Source organism: Morus notabilis, unplaced genomic scaffold (genome assembly GCF_000414095.1).
Source record: "Morus notabilis unplaced genomic scaffold, ASM41409v2 Scaffold42, whole genome shotgun sequence".
NCBI lineage: Eukaryota > Viridiplantae > Streptophyta > Magnoliopsida > Rosales > Moraceae > Morus > Morus notabilis.
This window is the reverse complement of record NW_010360565.1, coordinates 376190-403915: the sequence shown is the minus strand read 5'-3', so window position 1 is coordinate 403915 and position 27726 is coordinate 376190. Positions and strand designations below refer to the sequence as shown.

The 27726-nt window shown below is 42.1% G+C and overlaps 1 protein-coding gene across 1 annotated transcript; it reads right to left on the bottom strand.

Moving 5' to 3' along the window:
• LOC21409006 (ACT domain-containing protein ACR9) lies at positions 1 to 23002 on the bottom strand. Its single transcript, XM_010096736.2, has 6 exons — positions 22683 to 23002; positions 1983 to 2201; positions 1769 to 1874; positions 1009 to 1360; positions 498 to 782; positions 1 to 411 (listed from the first exon to the last, which is right to left on the bottom strand). Exons 1-6 carry the CDS (start codon positions 22834 to 22836, stop codon positions 265 to 267), a joined length of 1263 nt encoding a protein of 420 aa, XP_010095038.1. The 5' UTR covers positions 22837 to 23002; the 3' UTR covers positions 1 to 264.
• Positions 23003 to 27726: the final 4724 nt, after the last annotated feature.

Below are 27726 nucleotides of genomic sequence, written 5' to 3'. Positions count from 1 at the left end.
GGAGGGACGAGAAATCATTGGAGACAAATTCTTAAGCAAAAGAAAAAACAGTTGCAGAATTTTAATTAATGTAAAAATTATAACAAAATACTTCTACAATCTCAGAGAAGCGTCTTCTGCTCATTCTGAACTTGCTTATACCAGACAAACATGATCTCTGATTCAGAGATGTAAATTTGCGTTGACAGGACAGATATGCCAGAAAAGGGGCTCAGTTACTAAATGGAAACACTGCTTGACCTTTCCCATGTGAAACTAACCACCTTACCAACCCATCAAAGTTCTTCTAACTCTATCCACAATCTTACTCCTAGCTCGACTGCTCGCCAATGGAAATTCACGGCTTTCTTCCAAAAGAAATTTGTAAGCTTCCCACTGGCGAACAGGAGTCGTATGCCGAACAATTTCAGCCTGTAAACCAAGGAAAGAAAGGAGTTCAATCACTTGGGAGATGAAAGATAATTATAATAGTTAAAAAGATTGATATGATATCTTACCGAGAAAATAAAAATTCCTAACATCTTTAGAGCCAAAGTTACATCATAGAATACACGGGGCCTTCCGTTTCCAGACAACTCAACCGGATTAGCAACCAAGAGTTCTGTATCCGGACCCCTGTTGGCAATGATTACTCGGACTGGATTAATCATATCTTCCTTCAAGCGAGAACATAATGCAGTCTGACTTTCAGGATCCAAAACTTTCTTCCCATCTGTTTGCTGAATAAATAGATCAATTTTTCGGAAGCCTTCCACATTGGAAGTGAATCTACCATATGCGATCTAAATGAGAAAACAACAGGAAACCTTTTCAGCAAAGCGCTTAAATGGAACCATCTATTGATAATGCATCCCGCTGATCCTTTTACGAAACTAATAGCAAACAGTCTAACAAAAGGCATAAAGAGTAATAGCTCAGAGCACCAGTAAAGGGTCAGGACACTGATTTAGATTCCTAATTGTGTCAAAAGGAACTAAAAAGAGCCAAGAATGAAGTTATGAGAAGTACCCGAATGTTGTAGTCCTTGGAGGTCCTCAAAATGTCATAAAAGAGGCCCTTCTGGTCAACACACTCTATATGAAGCAAGGTATGAGAGGGGCTCAATAAATTATCGACAGTAATAGTAGCTGTCTTTCTCAATTTTGTATCCGGGCTAAGAGCTTGCAGACGGGCTTCTGAGTCCGACAACTCATAACCGAATAGTTCATCAGCAATGGCTGGTGCAAGAGAAGAATACCCTTGCAAACCTTCATATTCAGGCCCAGCCAGTTGAATCTCACAGGCAATACAATAGTCTCCCAAAGCAGCCATCAGGTGCTCACATATGGCATCTCTTCTCAACTTTGTGTGTAATAGTTCCCTATTAAAATGTGTACAAAAATATAAAATGGTCAGGGTAATTACAATCATGAATCAACTACTGTTATGATGTACGACCCTATCACATGTTGCAATTTTTGAAACTTCTTATTTTTCCCTCAAAAAAATGAAGTGATTATTGGTATAGAACTATTAAAAAAGTGCAAACAATATATTGTCAACAAAAACTTCTGGTTGACTAGGTGAAGTGAAAAACTCTTCGAAAAATTGAATCACTTGAAAAAGCGAAAAAAAAAAAACAACTTCAACGTTCAAACGAATGGACTGTGAAGCAAAATAGCCAACAGAAAAGAATCCTTATATGCATAATGACTTCTGAGTTAAAGACTGCGTTTTATATGATGCAACTAGATGTGAGATTCCCTAGTATACAATATACAAAACTCACATGCAATCTGTAACGAAGAAAAGGTCCAAAACTTTGCCATCCGGGGTCGGCATCGCTTTTACTCTTTGGATTATTAGTTCAAGCTCGCAGAGGACTTTAGTAACATCTGCCCAAATGCAAAAGCAATGCCATTCTACTCTACCAGCTTTCTTTTTGAGGGGAAAAAAAATCAAAGAACTAAGAACAAATACTTTGAAACACTCATTTTAATTACCATGTAAAAGTCCTTTCCAGTCAAGGTATAAAAACTTCAACAGGTAAACAGGAGAAGGCGATGGATTGTTTGAATGCTGATTTAAGTAAACTGGGAATGCACATGACGGGCATATGGAAACAAGCCGGCTTTTCAAGCTTTCCCAATCAACTTTAAGCGAGCTAGGATTCGGAGCAACCCATAAAACTATGTAGCACCATCTTCCATCAGTTGAAAAATCTAAAATGGAAAACCAAACCATTAACCAGTAAAAACAATTTGTAAAAGAGATTAACAATTCTAGTTCAGGACTTTGGCACCAAAAAAAAAAAAAAATCTACTGTATGAAACTCAAATATAAGTTGTGGAGGTTAAAAAAACAAAAACAAAAACAAAACCTGAGACAAAATGATGCAGGGCCAAGACTGATGCAGGGCACATGGGCCTGCGTGCTAGGCCCACTAACTGATTTTCAGCTTAACTTTCTTTAATTAGCTTGTGTCGTTTTCTTTTAAGTATTTGTGCCGTTTAAGGACTTTTAAGTTTATTGACGTTTTATGGTTGTAATCAAACTACGGTCCGTTTAGGATAATGGAAGCACCGCTTAAACCCTACAAGACTAGGGTGGGTTTGGTAGAGATTTTGGGAGCCCAAAATCAATTCTCTACCTAGCTAAAGCTGTTTTTTGTGTTTAGTAAAAACCTTCAAAAGTACTTCTTAAAGAATTTGTGTGGGATTTGGGCTCAAAATCAGAAGCAGCCCAAAGGTTGTTTCTGATTCTAGATTGTGCGGGAATCCATCACCACATTTAATGAAATTTTTCTTATTTCCCAAATTAACCTTGCTGAATGTAAGAAATGTCCATCACAAATTTTCACCTCCTTTGCACTCTCCTCTCACTTGCTCTTCACGTGCTCTCTCTCAGGCAAAGGTCTCTCTTTCTCTATTTCTCTCTTCTCTCACTATGCTTTCTCGGACTCCCCTTTCTCCGTTTCCGAGTTGTTCCTGCGCTTTTCGGCGAGGCGGAGTCTCTCATCTCTCTCTGTTCTTTCGGTGAGACTTGGTTTGTTCTCGTTAGGATTACCTGATTTCGGGCTAGTTGGACACTGTCGGGTTGCCGGTTGGAGCTCATCATATCAATAGCCTTTGTAAGTACTCCATTTAGTTTCGTATTGAATGTTGATTTGGTTTTTTGTTCTCTGGATTGATGGATTTTGGAAAAAATCTTTTTTTTTCTCTGCTCTGTATTTCGTTTGTTTGGGAGAGACGGTGTAAATGATGACCGGCTCCTGCCGGAGTTGGTTAGAGGAAGAAGGAAACGACGTCGTTGTTGTGTGGGCGTGGGTGTGGGTTTGGCGGGTACCTCCGATTTGCCGATGTTCCTTTTCACTTGAATTTCAATCTTGTTTATCCAGATTCTGGTAAAATACTAAACATTCAATCTTCATTTCTTTATATGTATGTGTGTGTGTGTATTTTCAGAATTTAATGTTGTTTCTCTGTTTTTCATGTTTGGATTTTTGTTGGGTAATTGGGATTTTGTCGGATTTCTTGGTTGAGAATTGGCTTGTAAATGGTTATGTAAATTGAATTTCCAGCGCAAAATTTTTGTTGAACTCAAAATGACACGTTGAATTTTGTGAATGCAATCATGTTCTTTCTTTTTCTTTTGATTCTCTTAGATATAATTTTGGTTAATTTGGAAGAGACGAATAGAAATATTGAATCTTTTGGATGACTTGCACTTAGGATGTTATCAATCTAACCTAGCTTGTTGAACTTGGAATAGTGATAATTGGTTTCACAATGATATATATATATATATATATATATATTTTGGCTTGAAGTTTCACAATGATATTTACTTTAGAAAAAGAGATCTTGGTTAAAAATTGTCTCCATGATCAATTTGTGTTACTCTATTAAAGAAACTACTTGAATTTATTATCTTATGAACATGGAATGGCAAATGTTTGCACATGGTTTCAGCTCTTGATAGAATTTGGTACCCTTATGAGTTAAAAAAACACAAAGTTGGGAAAAGTTTTTTGTTTGTGTGATGAAAAAAGTTGACTTCCTTCAATGCCTCTACTAAAAGTGCACTTCTGAGAACTTGTTAGGATTTATCCAATTCCGTTGTGTGAATCTTCTTTCTCTTTTGTAAAGTTTTTCGAGTGTAGAGCTTGTAAAAAGTGTCATGGAGAAGCTTTTCTAGAGAATATGGATATTTTGCACACTTGACTTGATTCTATGGTTCTATATATGTTTTGCATAGAGTTTTTTCTTTGTTGATGGAATGTGTGTAGATGAGCATAATTATAAAAGAAAAAAGGTATATAGATAAGAATATTGATCATTAATATTTAGATTTGTTTCTCTGTTAGATCAAATTCCTTACATTGAGTCTTGTGATTATGTGGCCTACAATAATGAGAAGGGTGGAGTCATTGAGAGAACTAAAAAAGATGGAATTATTGATTTGGATAATGAGCTCTACTCAGTTCCAGATTGGATATCTACAAAGACGATGCTCACTTCGTGGCTTGCTTATGCAAATTACGTATGAACTCTGGGTGGGAAGTGATGGTAGTTCCGCTCAAAAGATATATTGTTCCGATCTCCCATGGCCAATAGGAAAGGCCCTCTTTTTGAAGCAAGTTTATAATGTAAAGGAGAAATATACAATTTACCACAATTTTGAGGGTGAAATGTATATTTTGTCTTTACCTAGATGATAAATTAGATTGTATATGTGGATTACTCACTAATGCTCTTTTTTTTTTGTAACTACATATTGTCAATGAAGAAATGAAAAAAAAGAAGAAATTATTATAAATTTAATGTTAGATACCTCAGCACCAAATCAAGTTTTTATTTTTTAATTTAAACGAGTATTTCTTAATAACAAACACATTTTTATATGCTTCCTTTCTTATTTAAATTTGTTTTTTTCTTTAAGTTAAACAAGCATTATGTTTTTCTTTTTCTTTTTAAGTTAAATAAGTATTTCTAAATACCAAAAAAAATTATATATATTTAAGTTTCATACCATATCTATTTTGGTTATTTTAACTACCCACGGCAATTTAACCACACAATTTACCAAATGCTATTACAATGATTTTGGAACCAACACAACTAATATAATTATAATTTACCAAACACTCCGCTACTTTTTGTAACAGCTGTTTATTCCTTCAGTATAGCTAAAAGCAATTTTTCCAAAATCCACAGCACTACTAAACTAAGCCTAAGTTGTACGCCGCTTTTTCATCAGAAATCTATCTTTGTTCTTGTCATTGGCTCTTCGCCATTTTTGGCTGAAAAGTTGAGCTCCCATTAACTCTAATTAGACTGTTGCGCCATATCTGGTATCAGAGCCTCTATTATAGCCCTGGCGAAGATGATGAGTAAGGAGGGTAGCAGTCACCTCGGCGATGGTGAAGACCCCGCCGTGAAGGCCTGGTGGGCAGCTATAAGTGGTATGGACAGGAAGTTTACCGATTTTGCTCAAGAAATGCGGCAAGCTTGGCTCAGATCGCTAATGACCCTTTGGTGAACCAACGAGACCAACCAACTCGGGATCAAGAACTAGCTCGCGAAAGGCCTGTTGAACCTCAGAAGCACCATCGAAGAAGAATCTAACAGCGGGAACCAAACGACTCGTCAGACGATGTCGGCGCCGATGACCGTCATCCTCCCCCGCAGCAAGCTCCAACTACTGAATATGAGACCAGTAAGGATCTAGAAGAACTCTTAAAGGACGAAATGAGGCATGAGAGAGAACCCCAAAACCATCGTGCTCGACATACCGGGAGTTCAAAATTAAAATTAACCTGCCATATTTTGATGGCCATTTGCACATAGAAAATTTCTTGGACTAGCTGCAAACAATAGAAAATTTCTTTGACTATTCTGGGACCCCTACAAAGCAACGAGCAAAAATTGTTGCATATAGGCTCAAGGGTGGTGTGTCGGCTTGGTGGAAACAGATCCAGTTTGATCGAATTAAGAAAGGAAGACTGCCCATTCAATCTTGGCCTAGGATGCCGCAACTCCTCAAAGCTCGCTTCCTTCCGATTGACTATGAGCATATCCTATACCATCAGCTCCAGGAGTGTCGACAATGGAACCGAACTATGGCGGATTACACAGAGGAGTTCTACAAGCTAAGTGCTCGAATAGATTTGGCTGAGAGCTAGAGGCAACAGGTAGATCGCTACCTTGGGGGATTAAAGGAACCAATCGAAGATCAACTAGATCTGCAGTCGATTTGGACACTCTCAGAAGTGGTCAACCTACCTTACCGGGCTGAGGCACACCTATCCAAGTCTGCTAGTAGGAGCTCACAAGAGCGACGTTCATTTGCTGAGAGCGCTGGAGACCACCCCAGAGCACCTCATCCACCTGTCCTTGGGAATAACTCTGTCCCAAAAGGATCGGGAGAAGGAATCGTTGGTGGAAGCAAGGTAAATCTCCCTGCCCCTAGGCATGTGAATCCTTATGCAAGACCAGCTCTGGGAAAGTGCTACTGATGCAATGAGCCAGCAGGAAACAAGTAGCTTTAGTGGAGGATGATTGTGAGTTTAGGCATGAGTTTGATGATGCGAACCTACTGGGAAATAAGTATGATGTGGCCGAATTTGTGCATGGGGATGAGGGAGAGCATGTTGAGTGCATTATTGAGAAACTATTATTGACTCCAAAGAGGTCTAGCAACACTCAAAGGAATGCCTTATTCCGCACTCAATGCACCGTTGCCCAGAAGGTTTGTGATCTCATAGTTGATAGCGACAGCACAGAGAACGTCGTCTCCAAGGCCTTGGTTAAGGCCCCCTCTTTGCCAACTGAAAAACACCCAAATCCTTACGAGGTGGGCTGGATTAAGAGAGGGGCAGCAAGCCAAGTGACAGAGGTGTGCCGGGTCTCTTTCTCTATCGACAAGCTTTATCAAGGTGAATTGACTTTTGATGTGCTAGACATGGACGCTTGCCACCTTCTCTTAGGTAGACCTTAGCAATTTGACCGGGACGTAACTCACAAGGTCAACACGTTTATCTTCCATTGGAAGGGATGGAAAATAGTCCTTCTTTCGCTGGTTTCGACAACTCCAGTCCCTCCAACCCCCACACAAGAACAACCGGTTCTTCTCACAGTTAGTGGTGCGGAATTCACTATGGAGCTCAACGACAACAAGCCTATGATGGCTCTCCTCCTCAAAGAGATTGCCGCGCAAGAGCACCCTATACCTCCCGAAATCCAACATCACCTTGCCAACTATGCCGACGTAGTCCCGGAAGAGTTGCCAGCCGAGCTGCCCCCAATGCGTGAAGTTCAACACCAAATAGACTCGCAGCCTGGGGCAAGCTTACCAAATCGGCCTCACTACCGAATGAGCCCTCACGAGCATGACATTTTACAAGGCTTAATAGATGAATTGCTGCAAAAACAACTGATTCTTGTTACATTAGTCTGTGTGCCGTGCCGGCCCTCTTAGTACCCAAGAAGGACGACTCTTGGAGGATGTGCTTAGACAGCCGAGCCATTAACAAGATTACTATTAAGTACTGGTTCTCGATTCCGCGCCTAGAGGACATGCTTGATAAACTTGATGGATCTAAGATTTTCTCCAAGCTCGACCTCAAGTCCGGTTACATCAGATTCACATTAAGCCCGACGACGAGTGGAAGACCGCTTTCAAGAGGCGAGAAAAGTTGTAAGAGTGGCTTGTCATGCCCTTCGGTCTAAGCAACCCACCTAGCACCTTCATACGTCTTATGAATTAAGTTCTCAAGCCATTTATTGGTAAATTTATTGTTGTGTATTTTGTTGATATTTTGGTTTTTAGCAGGTCAGTTGCGTGTACAGCTGTATAATTCTATATAATTATATTCCCTTATCTAGATAGGTTAATGTATTAGAATCAGGGTATTAGTTATCAGATTGATGGTATTAGTTAACAGATTGATTGTATAGTTGAATTTTCCTAGAATAGGTTATGAATACTCTGTATAAATACCCCTTTATATATGATTTATTCATTCAGCCAATTTATCAATTTGGTATCAGAGTGGAGAAAAAAAAATTCCACTATCTTTTCTTTCTTTCTTTGTGCTTAATCCCTAGCTGCCATCTTACCAACCCTAGCCACCATGTCTACAAAGCTTGACTTAGAAATTCCTCAAAGCCAAAAGCCCTCCACTGTGACCATTTATGAGACTTCTTCTACAATTCATATTAAACTGGATGGTTCTAATTATCGTGTTTGGTCCCATTGCTGGCAGGAAAAAGAAGGGCTATATTAAAGGGAGGAAAGTTGCACCTACAGAGAGTGATCCAAGCTATGATGAATGGGAGGCTGAAGATACTCTTGTGAAGTCTTGGCTAATTAATTCCATGACTGACAAACTAATGTCCCAATTTGCGTAGTGTGGAACGGCTAAGGACGTTGATAAGAATATAGTAGAAGCACCAAAGGATCCATTGCATATACCAATTGGGCCAATCACGAGGGCAAGGGCTAGGAGGATCAAAGAAACACTCAATGGGTTGATCCAAGAACTTTGGGCTGATTCTAAAAAGTTAAAGTCCAATATGGTTCCAAATGAAGATCAAGACTTAGTCAATGTCATTAGAGTCATTTAGTTGTATTTATGGCTGAGTTGAATTCAGATACATTGAATTTAGTCACTTAACTTTGTTTAGCTTTATTTTGTTATTTTTAGTAGTCTAAGCAGACTAGAAACAAGGAATATGGTCCATTTTGATTTATGAGTTGTTGTAAAGCTTTAATCGCTGCTTTTCCTGTTCTTGGAGGGTTGTTCCAAGTATAAAGATTAAGAATTCCGAAAATTGAAAAAAAAAATCAATGAATTGAAATACTTAACAAGGGAGAGTTGTTTTCTCTTCAGTTCTTCAGAGAACTTTTCTGAACTTATCAAGATTCTTCTTGTGGCATTCAATTAGACTTATCACTCACAATCCTTCTCCTCTTTCCTGAGTGTGGCGTCTTCCAAATTTCATATACCTGTGGTTCCTATCTCTAATAGATAATGGGTCACGGTTCTTGTTGCTTGTTTGAGAATTTGAGTTAGATCGGTCCTGCACAAAATTCCTTACTGATCTTGGGTCTCACTTGTCTTTGTGAGGTTCTTATCAGACGTTTGGGAAGCAGTCAAGAGGAGCTATCTTGACGTCTATGATTCTTCTGAAGTCTATGAATTGATGAAGAAGTCCTTTCAATTGCGTCAAGATGGTCCGCCTGTGCAGAGTACTGCAATGAATTGAACTCAATATTATGGACCTTGATTATCGTAGGCCCAATGATATGACGTGTTCAACAGATATTGAGAAACAGAGGAAACGTATTCTGAGGATCGAGTCTATATGTTTCTTACAGGTCTTGATCACAATTTAGATCAAGTTAGTAGTCGTGTTTTGGCTACCTCTCCTCTACCAAGTCAAGAAGAAATTTATTTGTCAATACGTCGTTAAGAGCAGAGACAACTCACCACGGGAACAGAAGATCGCACTGAGGCCTCAGCCCTAGCTGCCCAAAAGAACAACTCTCTGCCAACAAACCATGTTCCTTCTTCCAACTCCTGTTCTCGTTTTTGCACTCACTGTAACATCACCAGACATACCGAAGATGTTTGCTGGAAGAAGCATGGCTATCCGAAGTGGTACAAACTCAAGCAAGCTGAAAGGAAAAATAAGAAATCTGCTCAAGTTGCTCTCACAGATATCTCTCCATCTTCTGCTTCTCATGTAACTCAAGTGTCTTCTGAGGAAGGTAATTTTGGTTTGGCCTTTATTTCTACTGCCACTGACACTTGAGTTATTGATTCAGGGGCCACTGATCACGACTAGTAATTCTTCTTTGCTTGACTCTCTAATGCCTTCACCTGTTAAGTCTGTCCAAGTTGCTAATGGGACCCCTATGCCAATCATAGGGGCAGGGAACGTCTTACTCTCACCATCATTCTCCATGTCTTCTGTTTTACTTGCACCTAATCTCTCTAATAGTCTCATTTCTATCAGCAAAATCACCAAACATCTTAATTGTTCTGTAACCTTTCATTCAACTCATTATGTGTTTCAAGACAATCTTACGAAGATGACGATTGGCATTGGTAAGGAAAGGGGAGGTCTTTACTATTTGGAGGGGACAAGGGACTTAAAATCTAAGCATGGACATGGCTTTCAAGTAGCAAGAGGGACGCTGATAGAGAGAAGATTCTTTTATGGCATTGCCGTTTGGGTTTCCCATCTTTTTCTTATTTAGAACGTTTATTTCCTCAGTTATTTCAGAATGATTTTGTTTCTAGTTTAAGGTGCAAACAATGCATTTGTGCTAAAAATCATCGTGTACCTTTCAAAATAAGTTTTCAATAAAAAATCAAGTTCCATTCACATGTGTTTATAATGATGTTTGGGGTCCTTTCTCTACTCCCTCTGCTTCAGGACATAAATACTTTGCGTCTTTTATTGAATGATTGTACTAGGGTCAGCTGGGTATATTTGTTGAAATCTAAGAATGATGTTATACGTGTTATTCCTCAATTTTCAAAAATGATTGCCACACAGTTTCATACTGCGGTTCAAGTTTTTCATTCTGACAATGGTCGCAAGTTTGTGAATCAATCTCTTGCTGATTTGTTTAAAGAACATGGCATCCTTCATCTAATAACATGCACCTACACGCCTCAGCAAAATGATGTAGCAGAGCGTAAGAACCAGCATATCCTTGAGGTAGCTCGGGCTTTATGCTTTACTATGCGTGTTCCCAAACATTTTTGGGCCGAGGCTGTCATGACCGCTGTCTTTCTTATTAACCGAATGCATGCCTGTATCATTGATTATCAAACTCCTTTGAGGATGTTGTCAAAATTTCACACTATTCCTTCTGCCTTAAATCTATGTCCTAAGGTTTTTGGTTGTGCGTTATGTTCATGTGCACTGTGGAGACAGACTCTCGAGACAAATGGATTTAAGTTAAGTAGGACTAAAACTGAATACATGCATTGTAGGTTTAGTAACTCAAGTAATCAGAGTGATGGAATTTCTTTAGATGGTGAGGAGATTAGGGCTTCTAGGAAGTTTAGGTACCTTGGGTCTATAGTGCAATACGAATGAGATATATAAGAGGATATTCAACATAGGATTAAGGCAGGGTGGGTTAAGTGGAAGAATGCTACGGGAGTTTTATATGACGGCAAGATGCCTATTAAGTTGAAATGCAAGTTCTATAGGACTGTAATCCGCCCAGCTATGTTATATGGTAGTGAATGTCGGGCCATTAAAAGACAACATATATTTAAGATGAGTGTGACAGAAATGCGTATGTTAAGATGGATGAGTGGCTATACGAGAATGGATCGCATAAGAAATGAAGTTATTCGTAGGAAAGTAGGTGTAGCACCAGTAGAAGATAAGGTGCGCGAATGCCACTTGAGGTGGTTCGGGCATGTCCAACGTAGATCGCTAGAAGCACCTGTCCGTGCTTGGGAGGACAATCTTATACCTAATACTAAGAGAGGGAGGGGTAGACCAAGAATTATGTGGACCGAAGTCGTTAGGAAAGACATTCTAGATCTAGGCCTTCAGGAAAGTATAATTTCGAATAGAGCCGTGTAGAAAAGTGAAATCCATATAGTCGACCCCAATTAAGTTGGGATTGAGGCTTGTTGTTGTTGTTGTTGTTGTTATGTTCATGTGCACTCTCATCATAGGGATAAGCTTGACCCTCGAGCTCTTAAATGTGTCTTCCTTGGTTACTCTAGTTCTTAATAGGGCTACAAATGTTTTCATCCTCCTACAAGAAAATATTATGTGTCCATGGATGTTCAATTCTGTGAACAATAGTCTTATTTCTCTTGGTTTGCATCTTTGGTTCCTCTTCAGGCGGAGATAAATAGTAAGGAAGAGGAACGCTTGTGGTTAGAAGAGAAAAGGTTTTGAATTTCGAGCAAGGGGGAGGAGACTTCGAGTAAGGCGGAGGATTTGGTAGGAAGAAGTGAAACACCTGTTAATGTTGAATATGAACCTGAAAATGCTGAACCTGGAAAATTCGTAGGTGCTACATCTGCATTTAAGGAAAGGAGTGAAAGATGTGAAAAACCAGCTCAGTTGTTTCAAAAAGGATACACAAGGATGCTACTGCCATGCCCCCTCCAAACTCAATACCCCTTCAAATGAAACTACCATGCCATGGGCTGACTCTTCTGAAATTAATCCTGAGGTACGTGTCTCTTCTCCTAAAACCTTGAAAATGATCCTAATTTTGACATTGTTGCCTAGAATCCGCAAGAAGTTAGGAGATATCCTCTTCGTGAACGTAAAGAACCTGATATGTTAGGTTTCTCAAAATCATCTTCTAATGTTGTTTCCCCTATCTCTGACTTTGTCTCTTATCGTCGTTTGTCTAAAACTCACCTGGCATTTGCCCTTCAGTTGTCTTATGTGTCTATTCCTAGTCATTTTCAAGTAGCCCTTGAAGATCCTAAGTGGAAATTCGCTATGGTAGATGAGATGAACGCCCTCCAGTTGGGAGATGGTTGAGTTACCTCGAGGGAAGAAGACGGTAAGGTGTAAGTGGGTTTTTCAGTAAAATATAAGTCAGATGGGACAATTGACAAGTACAAGGCTAGATTAGTTGCCAAGTGTTACACCCAGACCTACAGAATCAACTGTCAAGAGATCTTAGCTCCTATGGCCAAAATGCATACTGTTAGAGTTATACAATCTCTTGCAGTTAATCTAGACTGGCCAAATTTAATGTGAAGAATGCCTTCCTACATAGCGATCTTTTGGAAGAGGTGTATATGGATCCTCCTCTGGGGTTTACACCAAAAGGTAGTAAGGTGTGCAAGCTGAAGAAGGCCCTGTATGAGTTGAAACAGTTGCTAAGAGCATGGTTTGGTAGATTAAGCAACTCAATGAAGGAGTATGTTTTCAAGCAAGCTTTGGCGGATCACACTGTTTTATAAAAGAGATGGTGATGATATTACTCTGCTTATTGTTTATGTTGATGACATCATTGTTACAGGTAGGAACTCCAGTGAGATAGAGAAGCTTCAGAGCTATTTGTCTAAGGAATTTGAAATGAAGGACTTGGATCTCTAAAATACTTCTTGGGCATTGAGTGTCTCGGTCCAAGCATGGACTCTTTCTCTCCCAACGGAAGTATATATTAGATCTCTTGGCTGAAACTAGGAACTCAGCTTGTGAACCTGTGGATACTCCCATTGAGGTGAATCACGGATTAACCGTCTATCCTGATTAGATTCCAACGAACAAAGAGAGATATCAGAGATTGGTGGGGAAGTTGATCTATCTAACTCACACTAGACCTGACTTATCATATGCAGTCAGTGTCCAGATCCAAATTGGATAAGAAATCTACGTCAGGATATGTATTATTTGTTGGGAGAACCTGGTGACTTAGAGAAGCAAGAAACAAAATGTGGTGTCATTGTCTTGTGAGTCAATTCATGCACAATCCGGTTGACCAACATATGAGTGCAGTGAATCATATCTTGGCTTATCTCAAGTCCTCTCCAGCCAAAGGTATAATGTTCTCCAGACACGAACATCTTGACATTGTCGGTTACACAAATTCAGACTTTGCCGGATCCAAATTGGATAAGAAGTCTACGTCAGGATATGTATTATTTGTTGGGGGAAACCTGGTGACTTGGAGAAGCAAGAAACAAAATGTGGCGTCATTGTCTAGTGCGAAAGCTTAATACCGCGCTTTTCATTATGCAACTACGGAGCAAACCTGGCTAAGGATTCTCCTAAGTGAACTCGGTTTTGGTTTAGAGAAACCTATGATGCTCTTCTGTGATAATGCGGTAGCTATTGAGATCACAAATAATCCAGTACAACATGATAGGACTAAGCACATTGAGCTTGACAGGAACTACATCAAAGATAACCTAGACTCTAGCTTACATTAAGAGTGCAGATCAACTAGTTGATATGATGACTCATGCCGTTCTAGTGGTCCATTCTATACAGCATTATCCAAGTTGGGCATGTGCGATATCTATGCACCAACTTGAGTGAGAGAGTTGGTGTGTATAGCTGTATAATTCTATATAATTATATTCCCTTATTTAGATAGGAATTAATGTATTAGAATCATGGTATTAGTTGTTAGATGATTGAATAGTTGAATTTTCCTAGAATAGATTATGAATACTCTGTACAAATACCCTTTTGAGATATATGAAATATTCATTCGGCCAATTTTGTCAATTAGGTCTAAAAAAGAGCATCTGGAGCATCTACAACATATCTTCGAGACCTTGCGGGCAAACAAGCTGTACCTAAATTTGAAGAAGTGTGAGTTCCTTGTTTCTTGCCTTCTATTCTTGGGTTTTGTGGTCGGCGAGGATGGGATTCATGTTGATCCACAGAAGATTAAGGTAATCTAAGACTGGCTAGCTCCCAAAACAGTCCATGAACTTCGGAGTTTTCACGGGTTAGCGACGTTCTACCAACATTTCAGCTCTATCGTCACATCTCTCACTGACTGTTTAAAAATGGGTCGATTCGAGTGGTCACAGCCCCAAGAACAAAGCTTTGCTGCCATCAAAGAAAAGCTTGTTATCGTACCGGTCCCCACACTCCCGAATTTTGACAAAGTGTTTGACGTAGAAATTGATGCTAGTATGACCAGGATTGGAGCTGTCCTTTTGCAAGATGGCCCGTCCTTTTGAATACTTCAATGAAAAGTTGAATGAAGCTCGCCAACGTCGGACCACTTGTGAGCAAGAGCTGTTTGCAGCTGTTCGGGCCCTCCGCCATTGAAAACATTTCCTCATCTACAAGGAATTTATCCTCTATTGTGATCACCATGCGTTGCAATTTGTTAATTCTCAGAAAAATCTCACCCAGATGCATGCTCGATGGGTGCTATTCCTTCAAAAATTCACATTCGTGGTCCGCCATCACTCAGGAGTTCAAAACAAAGTTGCGGATGCACTCAGTAGCCGGTCCCACCTCCTGACCGTCTTGCATGGGGAAATACTTGGTTTTGAGACATTTCCTGAACAACGTGATGAGGACCTCCCAGACATTTTGTGAAAATGCTCCTCTTCTTGGCCATGTGTCGATTTTCATCTACACCAAGGGTGTCTCTTCAAAGGCAACTAGCTTTGTATCCCACGAAGCTCCTTGAGGGAACACCTACTTCGGGAGTGTTAGGAACCCAGCCTCTATTGTTACGGTTAGTTGCGATCTGGAGACAAGAATAAGCTAGAAGTCCCTTTTTATTGAATTCAAACTATTCATCCAGCAACAAGGAGCTTCAACGTAGCTCCTGAACGTCAGAAATGGAAGGAAATTACAGGAGAAATTATTGAAGGAAATGCTTGAAAGAAATAAGATAGAGAGGGATTTTCGAGGAATCCCACAACCTCCCAGTATCGATCCAGACCCAAAATCTCCGTATCCCCCCACCCAACCTCGATGCTCTCCCTTAAGCACTCAGCCTCTAACCAACTCGCACGCCTCCCCGTAATAGCCACCTAGCTGGCTACTTCCCCATCTCTGGGCTAAACCATCTCCTCTGGGCCTGGCCCATCCTGACCCATCTCATATGGGCCTGGGCCCCTTCCTTTAGCACTCTTGGCCCTTCTCACGTATACTTTCCGAACTAGAGGTCTAACATCACTCCCCCCTTCGAAGACAACCTTGTCCTCAAGGTTGTAGTGGGGAAATTGTGCCTGGAACGCATCCAGCAGTTCCCACGTAGCCTCCCAATCCTGCAGACCCTTCCATTTAACCAAAACCTCTGCCACACTCTTCCTACCCAAAGAGATCCACCTGCCCCGGATTACTTCGGCAGGTTCAACCTGTAGCTCCAACTCATTCGACAGTTGAGGGGGACGAGGCTGACACCGGGGGTCACTACCCTTGAAGGGTTTCAGCTGGGAAACGTGGAAAACCGGGTGAATCTTTGCCTCTGCCGGTAGCTGAAGGCGATACGCTACCTCGCCTACCTTCTCCAGTACCTCGAAGGGGCCATAAAAACGGGGGGCTAACTTCTCATTCGGTCTCCGCGCCAAGGACTTGAGGCGGTAGGGCCGCAACTTGAGGAGAACACGTTCCCTTGGGGAGAAGGAAAGTTCTCGTCGATGAGCATCGGCGAACCGTTTCATACGCCACTGTGCCAACAATAAGTGTCCCTTAAGGACATCCAGGAACTCATTTCGTTGCTGAAGTTGTTGGTTGACTTCCTCCACGGCCGATGGAGAGTCCTGGAACCTGGAAACTGTAGGAGGATCCCAACCATAGACCACCTGAAAAGGGGAGTGTTTCGTTGAGGCATTATTGGTGGTATTGAACCAGAATTCGGCCCACGGTAAATACTGGAGCCACCCGCGAGGTTTGTCGCCGACGAAGCAACGGAGATACACCTCGAGACACCTGTTCACGACCTCCGTTTGTCTGTTCGACTCGGGGTGGTAAGCGGAGCCGCAACTAAAGTGTGTCCCCTGCGCACGGAACAATTCCCTCCAAAACAAACTCATGAATAGCGGATCTCAATCCGTGACTATGGAGCTGGGAATGCCATGGAGCCTTACCACTTCTCGGATAAACACTTCAACCACCTTCTTAGCCGTGTACGGGTGTGACAGTGGCAGGAAATGTGCGTATTTGGACAACCGGTCAACTACTACTAGAATAGTATCCATCCCCTGCGACCTAGGTAAGCCACTAATAAAATCCATGGAGATGTCCTCCCACACCGTCACTGGGATAGGCAATGGCTGCAGTAGCCCCGCCGGCACTAGGGCCTCTGATTTGGAACGTTGACAAACCGAACAGTTAGCAACATACTCGCGGATGTCCCCCTTCATTCCCCTCCAAAACAAGTTATTTGCGACACGCTTATAAGTCCGCAAAAAACCTGAGTGGCCCCCCAATGCCGAGTCGTGGAATTCGTGCAACATCTTGTGTATCCATGGTGAATTCCGTGGCAAGACCACCCTGCCCTGGTAGCACAAGAGGTCCCGGTGTATTGAGAAACCGGTTTGAACATCCTCGTAATGTCTCGCATTCCTCATCCTGCCTCTGTTCCTGCCGGATCTCGTTCCACTTCACTAGCTGCGGAATGGACAGGCCCGTCAACTCCACTGCCGCATCCTCCCCACGCCTGGACAACGCATCCGCTACCTTGTTCGCAGCCCCTTGCTTATACTGCACCTCGAAATCATACCCCAAAAGTTTAATGGCCCAACGTAGGTGGTCGGGAGGCAGTAGCCTTTGGTCCATGAGGAACCGTAGGCTTTGCTGATCGGTTCTCACCACAAAGTGGCGCCCCAACAAGTAATGGCGCCACTTTTGTACCGCCAATACGACTGCCATAAGCTTGCGCTCATACACTGATCGGAGCCGCGTAGTCCCTGATAACATTTTACTGAAGTAGGCTAGAGGCCGCCCTTCCTGCATTAGTACGGCTCCCAACCCTGAGCCTGATGCATCTGTTTCCACCACGAATTCCTTAGCAAAATCTGGCATTGCAAGGACCGGAAGAGTGGTCATGGCGAGCTTAAGGGCATCAAATGCTACTCCTGCCTCCTTAGTCCATTTGAACTCACCACGCTTGAGCAAGTCGGTCATGGGCCTAGCCAAAAGTCTGAAGTTACGTACGAATCGCCGGTAATAGCCGGCTAACCCCAGGAATCCCCTCACCCCACGGACATTCTTGGGTGTGGGCCAAGCTAAAATTGCCTCTACCTTAATCGGGTCAGCCACCACCCCTGCAGCCGAGATCACATGTCCTAAGTACTCTAGTCGCTACTGCCCGAAAGCACATTTCTTCCTGTTAGCGAACAACCGCTCCTTCGTTAAGACCTCCAAAACAGTAGCGAGGTGCTCTTGATGCTCCTCCGAAGTGCGGCTATAAACCAGGATATCGTCAAAGAATACTAGTACAAAACAGCGCAAGTAAGGCTGAAAAACCTTATTCATAAGCGCTTGGAACGTGGCTGGTGCGTTTCTCAGGCCGAACGGCATGACCAAGAACTCGTAATGGCCTTCATGCGTTCGAAATGCAATTTTTTCGACATCAAATTCCCTGACTCGAATTTGATGATATCCGGCCCTAAGGTCCAATTTTGAAAATATGGCAGCCCCGTGTAATTCGTCCAGGAGTTCGTCGATGATGGGAATTGGAAATCTATCCGGCACCGTGAGTCGATTGAGAGCACGATAATCCACGCAAAAGCGCCAACTCCCATCCTTTTTTTAACCAAAAGGACTGGACTGGAGTATGGGCTGCTACTTGGCCGAATAACCCTAGAAGCTAACATTTCTGCCACGAGCTTCTCTACCTCGTTTTTCTGCACTTGGGGGTATCTGTACGGCCGAATATTCGGCAGTTCCGCCCCTAGTTTGAGAATGATCTGATGATCCTGCGCTCGGCTAGGCGGTAAACCCGCAGGTGCCTCGAAAACAGCCGCGAACCGAACCAAAACCCCCTGTAAAGCCTCGGGTTCCCTAGCATGGGCCTTACCTTCCACCCCTCCTTCGAGCGCAAAAATCTCTAGCAACGCCCCTGCCATATTCCCGTGAAATGTCCGAGAAAGGGCTCTTAAACTCACCGGTTCCAGCTTCAGCGTGGGGTCCCCCTTTAAACACTTCCACCCTGCGTCGGACTGAAACCGCAACGTCAACTTCCACCAATCAGCCCTGACCTCCCCGAGTGTTTTCAGCCAGGATACCCCCAGCACTACCTCCGGACATCCTAATTCAAAAGGAACAAAATCCCCCAGAACCTGATACCCCTGGATTCGGAGTTCCACCCCCCTACACACTCCCTGTTGATTAAAACAGGCGCCATCACCTACCTGGATTCCATAGCTCCCCGTGGTTGTCATGGGAAGGTGCAGCTCTCTAACAACTCGGAGGGACAAGAAGTTGTGGGAAGCCCCACTGTCCACCAAAACCACCACCTCGCGGTCGCCGATACTCCCTTTCATTTTCAGAGTGTTAAAAGATGAAATTCCCATTAATGAATTCAAGGAGAGACCCGCCATTCCTCCGATCTCCTCGGTGGGTGGTTCCAACACCTCGGCTGCCTCTTCATCCTCATCCCCATCCTCGTCCGAGACCAACAGTACCTGCAACTGCCGGTTCTTACAACGGTGCCCTGGACCGAATTTCTCCTCGCACCTATAGCACAGCCCCTTAGCCCGTCGTCTCTGGATCTCCTCATTCGTCAGCCTCTTGAATCCAGCCCTTCCCCCTTCGGCCGTCCCTGTCGGCTGCAAAGGCCACACTCGGGTCTGAGTGGTAGTGGTTGACTCTTTCGATGGATTGGACTGAAGGGAGTTTCCCGAATGTCCTAGAAGGGGGTTGGGCTTCTCACTCAAGCCCATTCCCTTCCCAAAATCCTCATATCTCCACCCCCGGCCCAATTTTCCCTTCCTAAGCCTATCCACCGCCTCATTCCTATCCTCAATTTGTTAGGCCAAGTCCATTATCTCTTGGAGGTTAATGGGTCGGTGCAATTTAACCTCAGCCCTCACATCATCACGTAATCCATTAAGGAAAGCACCACGAAAAATAGGTTTAGGAATACCTCTCAGGGAAGCTGCCAGAGCCTCAAAACGATCCCGGTACTCCACCACCGAGCCCTCCTGCCGCAACGCCATCAGCCTCTCCGTCGGATCACCGTCCTTCGCGCGGCTGAATCGGTGGAGAATGGCTGCCTTTAAATCCCGCCAGCCGGCGAAAGGTACCTGAGAGTCCAACCATTGGAACCAGCCGAGGGCCCTCCCCTCCATGCACACTGAAGCCGCCATTACTCTCTCCTCCTCCTCGACTCCATTGATGACAAAGTAACGTTCTGCGCGGAACACCCATCCATGTGGGTCGTCCCCTTGGAAAATTGGTAGTTCCAGTCGTCTTCCACGGTGGTCCATCCTGCCACGGCCCCGATCTGGCGACTCGTTCTGCATCTTCCGCTCCCGATCTCGACCCTGTTCCCGGCGCGGTAGCATCAGCGGCTGAGCCTCAAACTGGCGGCCCAGCAGTGTCTCCAAACGGAGAAGGGACCCTTGAACGTCCCCGATCCGGATTCCTAAGGCCCCTATGTCTTCTCGTAGCTGAGGTACGTGATCCACCATAGCTCCCATCACCACGGCGGTCTCCCTGAGCGACTCGACGCTGCCCTCCAATCCGGCGATGCGCTCCAGGGTACCCGCCGCCAGCGCGCTGTGAGCCATGGATAACCTGCTCTGATACCAAATGTTAGGAACCTAGCCTCTACTGTTACGGTTAGTTGCGATCTGGAGACAAGAATAAGCTAGAAGTCCCTTTTTATTAAATTCAAACTATTTATCCAGCAACAAGGAGCTTCAACGTAGCTCTTGAATGTCAGAAATGGAAGGAAATTACAAGAGAAATTATTGAAGGAAATGCTTGAAAGAAATAAGATAGAGAGGGATTTTCGAGGAATCCCACAACCTCCCACTATCGATTCAGACCCAAAATCTCCGTATCCCCCCACCCAACCTCGATGCTCTCCCTTAAGCACTCAGCCTCTAACCAACTCGCACGCCTCCCCGTAACAGCCACCTAGCTGGCTACTTCCCCATCTCTGGGCTAAACCATCTCCTCTGGGCCTGGCCATCCTGACCCATCTCATTTGGGCCTGGGCCCCTTTAGCACTCTTGGCCCTTCTCACGTATACTTTCCGAACTAGAGGTCTAACAAGGAGCTGCATTGTAACAGCCTCGCTGCCCGTCCGGGGTGTGACAAAACTATAGAGATTTTGGCTGGGCCTCTTTAGCACTCTTGGCCCTTCTCACGTATACTTTCCGAACTAGAGGTCTAACAGGGAGCTGCATTGTAACAGCCTCGCTGCCCGTCCGGGGTGTGACAAAACTATAGAGATTTTGGCTGAATGTATAATTGGACTCACATGAAAAAGCAAGTTGAGCGGTTTGTCCAACGATGTAGCATTTGCCAGTGTGCCAAGGGGCACTCCTAGAACATGGGGCTCTATAACCCCCTGCCCATTCCAGCTAATATTTGGGAGGATTTGACCATGGACTTCGTCCTTGGACTTCCGAAAACCCCTCGGCATGTTGACTCTGTATTTCTAGTTGTCGACTGCTTCTCCAAAATGGCTCATTTCCTTCATTGTAAAAAGGTTGCAGATGCGAGTTATGTGGCCAAGCTTTTCTTCAAAGAGATAGTTCGTTTGCACGGCCTCCCCACTTCCATCACCTCATACTAGGATGTTAAATTCATTAGCACCTTTTGGAAGGTTTTATGGCAGCGATTGAACACCACACTACAGTTAGCAACGACTACCATCCACAAACCGACGACCAAACCGTTCGTTAGGCAATATGTTGTGTTGTGTTGCCCGGGATCAACCTCGCAATTGGGACCTCGCTCTTCCCCAGGTTGAGTTCGCTGACAACAGCGTTCCAAATCACTCCACAAGCTCCTTTCTCCATTGTCTACACCAAGACTCCGAACCAATCTATTGATCTTATGGCTTTTCCCCACGTCAAGAGCAAATCTGCTTTAGAGTTTGTTGATCAGTTTGTGCAAGTTCACCAGGAAGTGCAGCAAAAACTCGAGGAAGCCAATGCCCGCTACAAGCTACAAGCAACAAGCAGATCAACGCCGCCGCTTCAAAGTTTTTACCTAAGGGGACTTGTTGGTCATGGTTCACCTCCGAAAGCAACATCTACCTGCTGGATCTCATCACAAGCTACTGGCGAATTAAATTGGACCATGTCGCATACTCCGCAAGATTAATGACAATGCCTATGTAGTTGACCTCCCTAACGACCTGCAGATCTCTAACACTTTCAATGTTGCAGATCTCTTTGAGTACCATCCTCCAGATGACGCGCCAACTGCTCTTGAGAACTCTGAGACGAGTTCTTTTCTCGGTGGGGAAGACTGATGCAGGGCCCATGGGCCTGCGTGCTAGGCCCACAACTAATTTTCATCTTTACTTTCTTTAATTAGCTTGTGTCGTTTTCTTTTATGCATTTGTGCCGTTTAAGGACTTTTAAGTTTATTGACGTTTTATGGTTGTAATCAAACTACAGTGCGTTTAGGCTAATGGAAGCACAGCTTAAACCCTACAAGACTAAGGCCTCGTTCACTTCGCGGATTTGAGTTTTCAATTCGAGTTGAGATGTGACATTTTCTGAGAACGTTTCACTATAGCAGAAAAAATTAGATGTGACATTTTCTGAGAACTTTTTACTGTAAAAACTTAAAACTGAAAACTCGAATCGGTGAAATGAACGAGACCTAAGTTGTACGTCGCTTTTCATCATAAATCAGAATATTTAGAAATCTATCTTTGTTCTTATCCTTGGCTCTTAGCCATTTTTGGCTGAAAGTTAAGCTCCCTTCAATTCAATCATCCCAGGTGTATTGAACCTACTTAATTTTGATAAGTTCATGATAAAATTATTCGTGGCTCTTACCTGCAACCAGGCAAAAAATTGACCTCTTATGCTTTCAAAAGCAAAAGTTTTTGTTGACCTCTCATGCTTTCAAAAGCAAAAGTTTTTGTTCCTAGTAAAAGCAAACAAATAGTAATGGTCCTTTATAGTTGAAATGAGCTAAAAACGATTGAAATGGTGACGATTGCGGTGATTATACCCCAAACATTTGTGATCACAAATCATGCACGAAATCTATATGTAGAAAACAAATAAAAAAAGTTACCTCCTTTGGTAATGCAGAGGCCAAATTCCAAGATAATTCTGCAGAGATCGCAGCCGAGGCCGGCCTGGTCGGGGCAATTGACGGTGAGGACGGAGGGCTCGCCGGCGGATTTTCCCGGCTGGATCACAATGACGTCGTCGCAGGCGATGCCCATAAATCTTGTCTTGTGTTTTGAATGGAATTTCAAAACAAACAAAACACAAATTCTGACTTTTTTTTTTTCAGAATTGCATCTCAGAATTCTAGCGATTTGGAATTGAAGTTTGAGGTTTCTCCCCTCCTTCTTCTTCTTCTTCTTCTTTACCTCTGGGGTCGTTTTGTTTTATGATGAGATCGGCTCATAATCATATTGAGTGGGTGGTAATGTTGGATGGTCCGTGTCTTTCGTTGGATCCTACGGCGGTGAGGTCATACATTACAAAACGAAACGGAATAATTTATAAAAATCACAGTGTTGTGTTTTTTTGTCGGCTATTGAAACATAGGGCCCACCAACTAGTCATTTCCTCGTCTGAATAGTCAACGACAACGCTGACTAATGACTCCACATTTCTTAAAGATTATTTTAAACGCCGTTTATTTTATTTTTTATTTAATTTTAAAATTTAAATTTTATTATAAATAATAATATTTAATTTTTTTAAATAAAATCACATTTTTCCCGATTCTTTTTTTTTTCTTTTCTCCTTTTGGTTTTTTTATTTTTTTCAATTTCATGTACTTTAGCAATCTGGTGTCATTAGCAAAAATTCAGCGAAGTTTTTCATGAAATTAGTAGAAGAAGAGATAGCGGCCGAATAATTACTTCCAGTCGTTTGATAGCAGAAGAAGGAGAAACAAATGGATTAGTGAAGAAAAACTCAAATCTTTCTTTTTTTTTTTTTTTGAAGGGGAATTTACACAAAACACAATATACGTCTCCTTTTCTATTTTCTTTTCTACTTACAAAACACTACTAAAAGCTTTGATGTTCAAATTAGTCATGTGCCCATTTCTTCATATAATTCTGTAAGCAAAGATCAATATTTTCTAATTTTTAGATAATTAGCTATCTCTTTGAAGCAATAGACGTATCAAAATGTCATAATCATGGGTTTGAAACATTTAAGAAACACATTAGTATCTAATAGATATTCAAGCAGCATTCACACCAATCTAACAGCATCTCTAATACAATATTATAATTAATGTGTTAATTGTAAATTTAGTTTTTTAGTGCAAAAAAAAAACTCTATAATGCAATACTATTAATTGTGTTAAATTTCTTATATGCTATATTTTATGATAAATTTCTCACCAATTATAGCATATGAGAAATTTGACATTTGATTGTTATTGTCACACCCCCAAACCGGGGTTAGTGACGTGGAGGCTTGTTTAGAAACTTAAACATGTTTAAGAGAGTGATTAGCAAATAATGTTGAAAACATTATAATATTTATTTTTTCAAATTCAAAACATCCAGGTATTTCCAAACAAGCCCCTGCATTCAAGAGAAATTTAATTTCAAGAACGGTGGTGGAATTTCTAACCAAACCAGTTTAAAACCACGTCCCTGATATCATGTCGGGAATTCCCACAAGTGTTTAGCATACATGAATATAAATAAGAGTAAATGTGACATCAACCACAGTCTAGCAATATTTAAGTTTACAATCCATAATCTTTTATACATGTCTTAAGATAAGAGATAAGAGGAAATACAACACTTCGCTTTCCTAAAACAAGTCCACGTCGCCGGTAGTAGCTACCTACTCCGCACTACTTCTGGCGTCGCATGGAGGGGTTTAATACATTTGAAAACAGAAAAATGTGAGCGAAAGACCAAGTAGGATATAATTTCATAAAGCATTTAAAATAAAGGTACTCACAGTCCGAAGATATACACCCGGAACTGATCATCTTTTTTTTTTAAAAAAAGGAAATACTCACATAATAGAATATGTCTGTATAATGAAAGTGTGCAGCTCATCATACCACTAAACAAGAAGTGAATCCGTACGGGGTTCGGGACCTGCCCCCAAGGATGCGATTCCCACATCCCGATCTCTAAGGCCACCATGCATTGTATCATTCCTTAAAATATTTCATTTTAAGAAATGATACTCTTTAAAATCTCATTTCTAAAATCATTGACAAACCTAATAGCATTCACATGCTATTTCTTTTAAAATCATTTACTTTAATCATGTTTTGTTCTAAAACATTTTCATGGGCCAAAATCATTTAAAGTGGGGCTAAAAAGGATATGGACAAGAATATCTTACCTCTTGGATGTCAAACCTGGACTAGCCTTCAGTTCTCCTAGCCTTCGCTTTCCTTAAAACCTTAATACTTGACCTTCTCCACTAGCTTTATCACAAAAGTAATATCTTAGGAAGTATTTCTCATTCCTAAAACGAATTAAGTTCAATCATGTTTAATTGTTTCCTATTAGTGTGCCTTGACTCAAATCCAAGTTTCACAATGATTTTATAATTCAGTTTGGGGGGTTCTTTAAAAATTAGAATCTAATCCATAGGTTTGGTTTTCTTATTTAATTTTAGTTTAAAAACAAGTTTCTAAAAAAATTTCGGCAGCATGCCGGAATAAATAGGAAAAATGTCAAACCTGCAATTCAAGTCCAATTTCAATATATATTCTCCAGAATCCATCAAAATCAGTTTCTAATCAATTAAACAAATTCAATAACTAAAAATCCCCAAATTTCATTCAATTCCAACAATAATTGTTCAAACTCAAACCCTAACTCAAAATTATTCAAATCAAACTAAAATCAAACTTTATCGAGCTTAAAATTTGAATCAAAGAATGGGTTTCAAAGGGTTTTACCTCAAAGCAGTTGCTCGAGCTTTGTCTCCCTCAATTTCTCTGTTTTTTGTTTTTTTTTTCTTTGGTGGTTCTCGGCCAAACTGCAGAGAGAGAGAGGGAGAGAGAGAGCAAGGGAGAGAGAGAGAGAACGCTGGCGGGAGGAAGCCCGGAGAAGAAGGTGGCCGGCGGTGGAAGAAAATAGAGAGAGAGAGAGAGGGGGCTGGGCACTGGAAGAACCAGAGAAGAAGAAGAAGAAAAAAAAAAGAAAAAGAAGGAGAGTGGGCTGGGCGCACGGGAAGGGAAATAGGGAAAAGAAAAAAAGAAAAGAAAAAAAAGAAAAAGAAAAAGAAAAGAAAAGGAAAAAGAAAAATGGAACAAAAAAATGTATTAAAATTTAAGTGTGTTTTCTAAAAATCTTTGGGGTGAAATTATAAATACTGAAAATAATTTAAAGTCCATTGATTAATTGTGAAAATTAAATTAGGCACACTAATAATCTATAGTTTAGCATAATTAAACATGTTTAATTCTAGAGGGCGATACATTCTACCCCCCTTAAGAAATTTCGTCCCTGAAATTGAAATTTACCTCACGATATGAACAGATACGGATATCGTTCCTGCATCGTCATTTCCAATTCTCACGTTGCTTCTTCAACGCCATGGTGTTGCCACAACACCTTCACTAACAGTATCTCACGTTGACGTAGGCTTTTCATCTTCCGGTCAAAAATCTGTATGGGCGCTTCCTCATAAGTCGTGTCATACTGGATCGGCATGTCATACCATTGCACAATGGCTTCTGGATCAGGTTGACACTTTCGAAGCATTGAAACATAGAACACATTGTGCACGTGAGACAATTCCGGAGGAAGATCAAGGCAGTAAGCAACGACACCGACTCGTTGTGTGATCTGAAACGGTCTAATGTACCTCAGCGCAAGTTTCCCCTTCACACCAAAGCGAGTAACCCCTTTGCGCAGAGAGACTCTTAACAAGACAAAATCACCCTCTAAGAACTCTAAGGGTCTACGCCTCCTGTCAGCATAACTCTTCTGACGACTTTGAGCCGTTAACAGTCGTTCCCGAACCACGGCTATCTTTTCATTATTCTCCTGGATAACATCCGGGCCAAGGGTCAGTCGATCTTCTGACTCAAGCTAACAAACTGGCGATCTACAAGGTCTGTCATACAACGCTTTGAATGGGGCCATCCCAATGCTACTCTGATAACTGTTGTTGTAGGCGAACTCAGCTAAATGAAGATACTTCTTCCAGTTTCCACCAAAATCTAAAATGCAAGCACGAAACATGTCCTCCAAAATCTGAATAACTCTCTCAGATTGTCTGTCGATCTGAGGATGAAATGCGGTGCTGAAATTCAGTTCGGTTCCCATGGCTTCTTGAAAATTTCTCCAATATCTAGCGTTGAAACGAGTGTCACGATCTGATGTGATAGACAACGGAACTCCGTGAAGTCTGACAACGTGCTCCAGATACAACTCTGCTAGAACTTTCATGGAATAAGTCACACGAAAGGGAATGAAGTGCGCGGACTTCGTTAACCTATCCACAACGACCCATATGGCATCATGCCAATGTTCAGTCCTCGACAATCCCATTAGAAAATCCATCGTAATGTGTTCCTACTTCCATCCAGGAACAGGAAGAGGCTACAGTTCTCCAGCAGGTTTCTGATGTTCCGCCTTAACTCAAAGACAAGTCGCACATTCTGACACGTATTGGCGAACATCCTTCTTCATACCTCTTCACCAATACTGAACTGGCGATCTACAAGGTCTGCCATACAATGCTTCGAATGGGGCCATCCCAATGCTACTCTGATAACTGTTGTTGTAGGTGAACTCAGCTAAATGAAGATACTTCTTCCAGTTTCCACCAAAATCTAGAATGTAAGCATGAAGCATGTCCTCCAAAATCTGAATAACTCACTCAGATTATCCGTCGGTCTGAGGATGAAATGCGGTGTTGAAATTTAGTTCGGTTCCCATGGCTTCTTGGAAACTTCTCCAATATCTAGCGTTGAAACGAGTGTCACGATCTGATGTGATAGACAACGGAACTCCGTGAAGTCTGATAACATGCTCCACATACAACTCTGCTAGGACTTTCCTGGAATAAGTCGCACGAAAGGGAATGAAGTTCTCCACTTCCATCCAGGAACAGGAAGAGGTTGCAGTTCTCCAGCAGGTTTTCAATGTTCAGCCTTGACT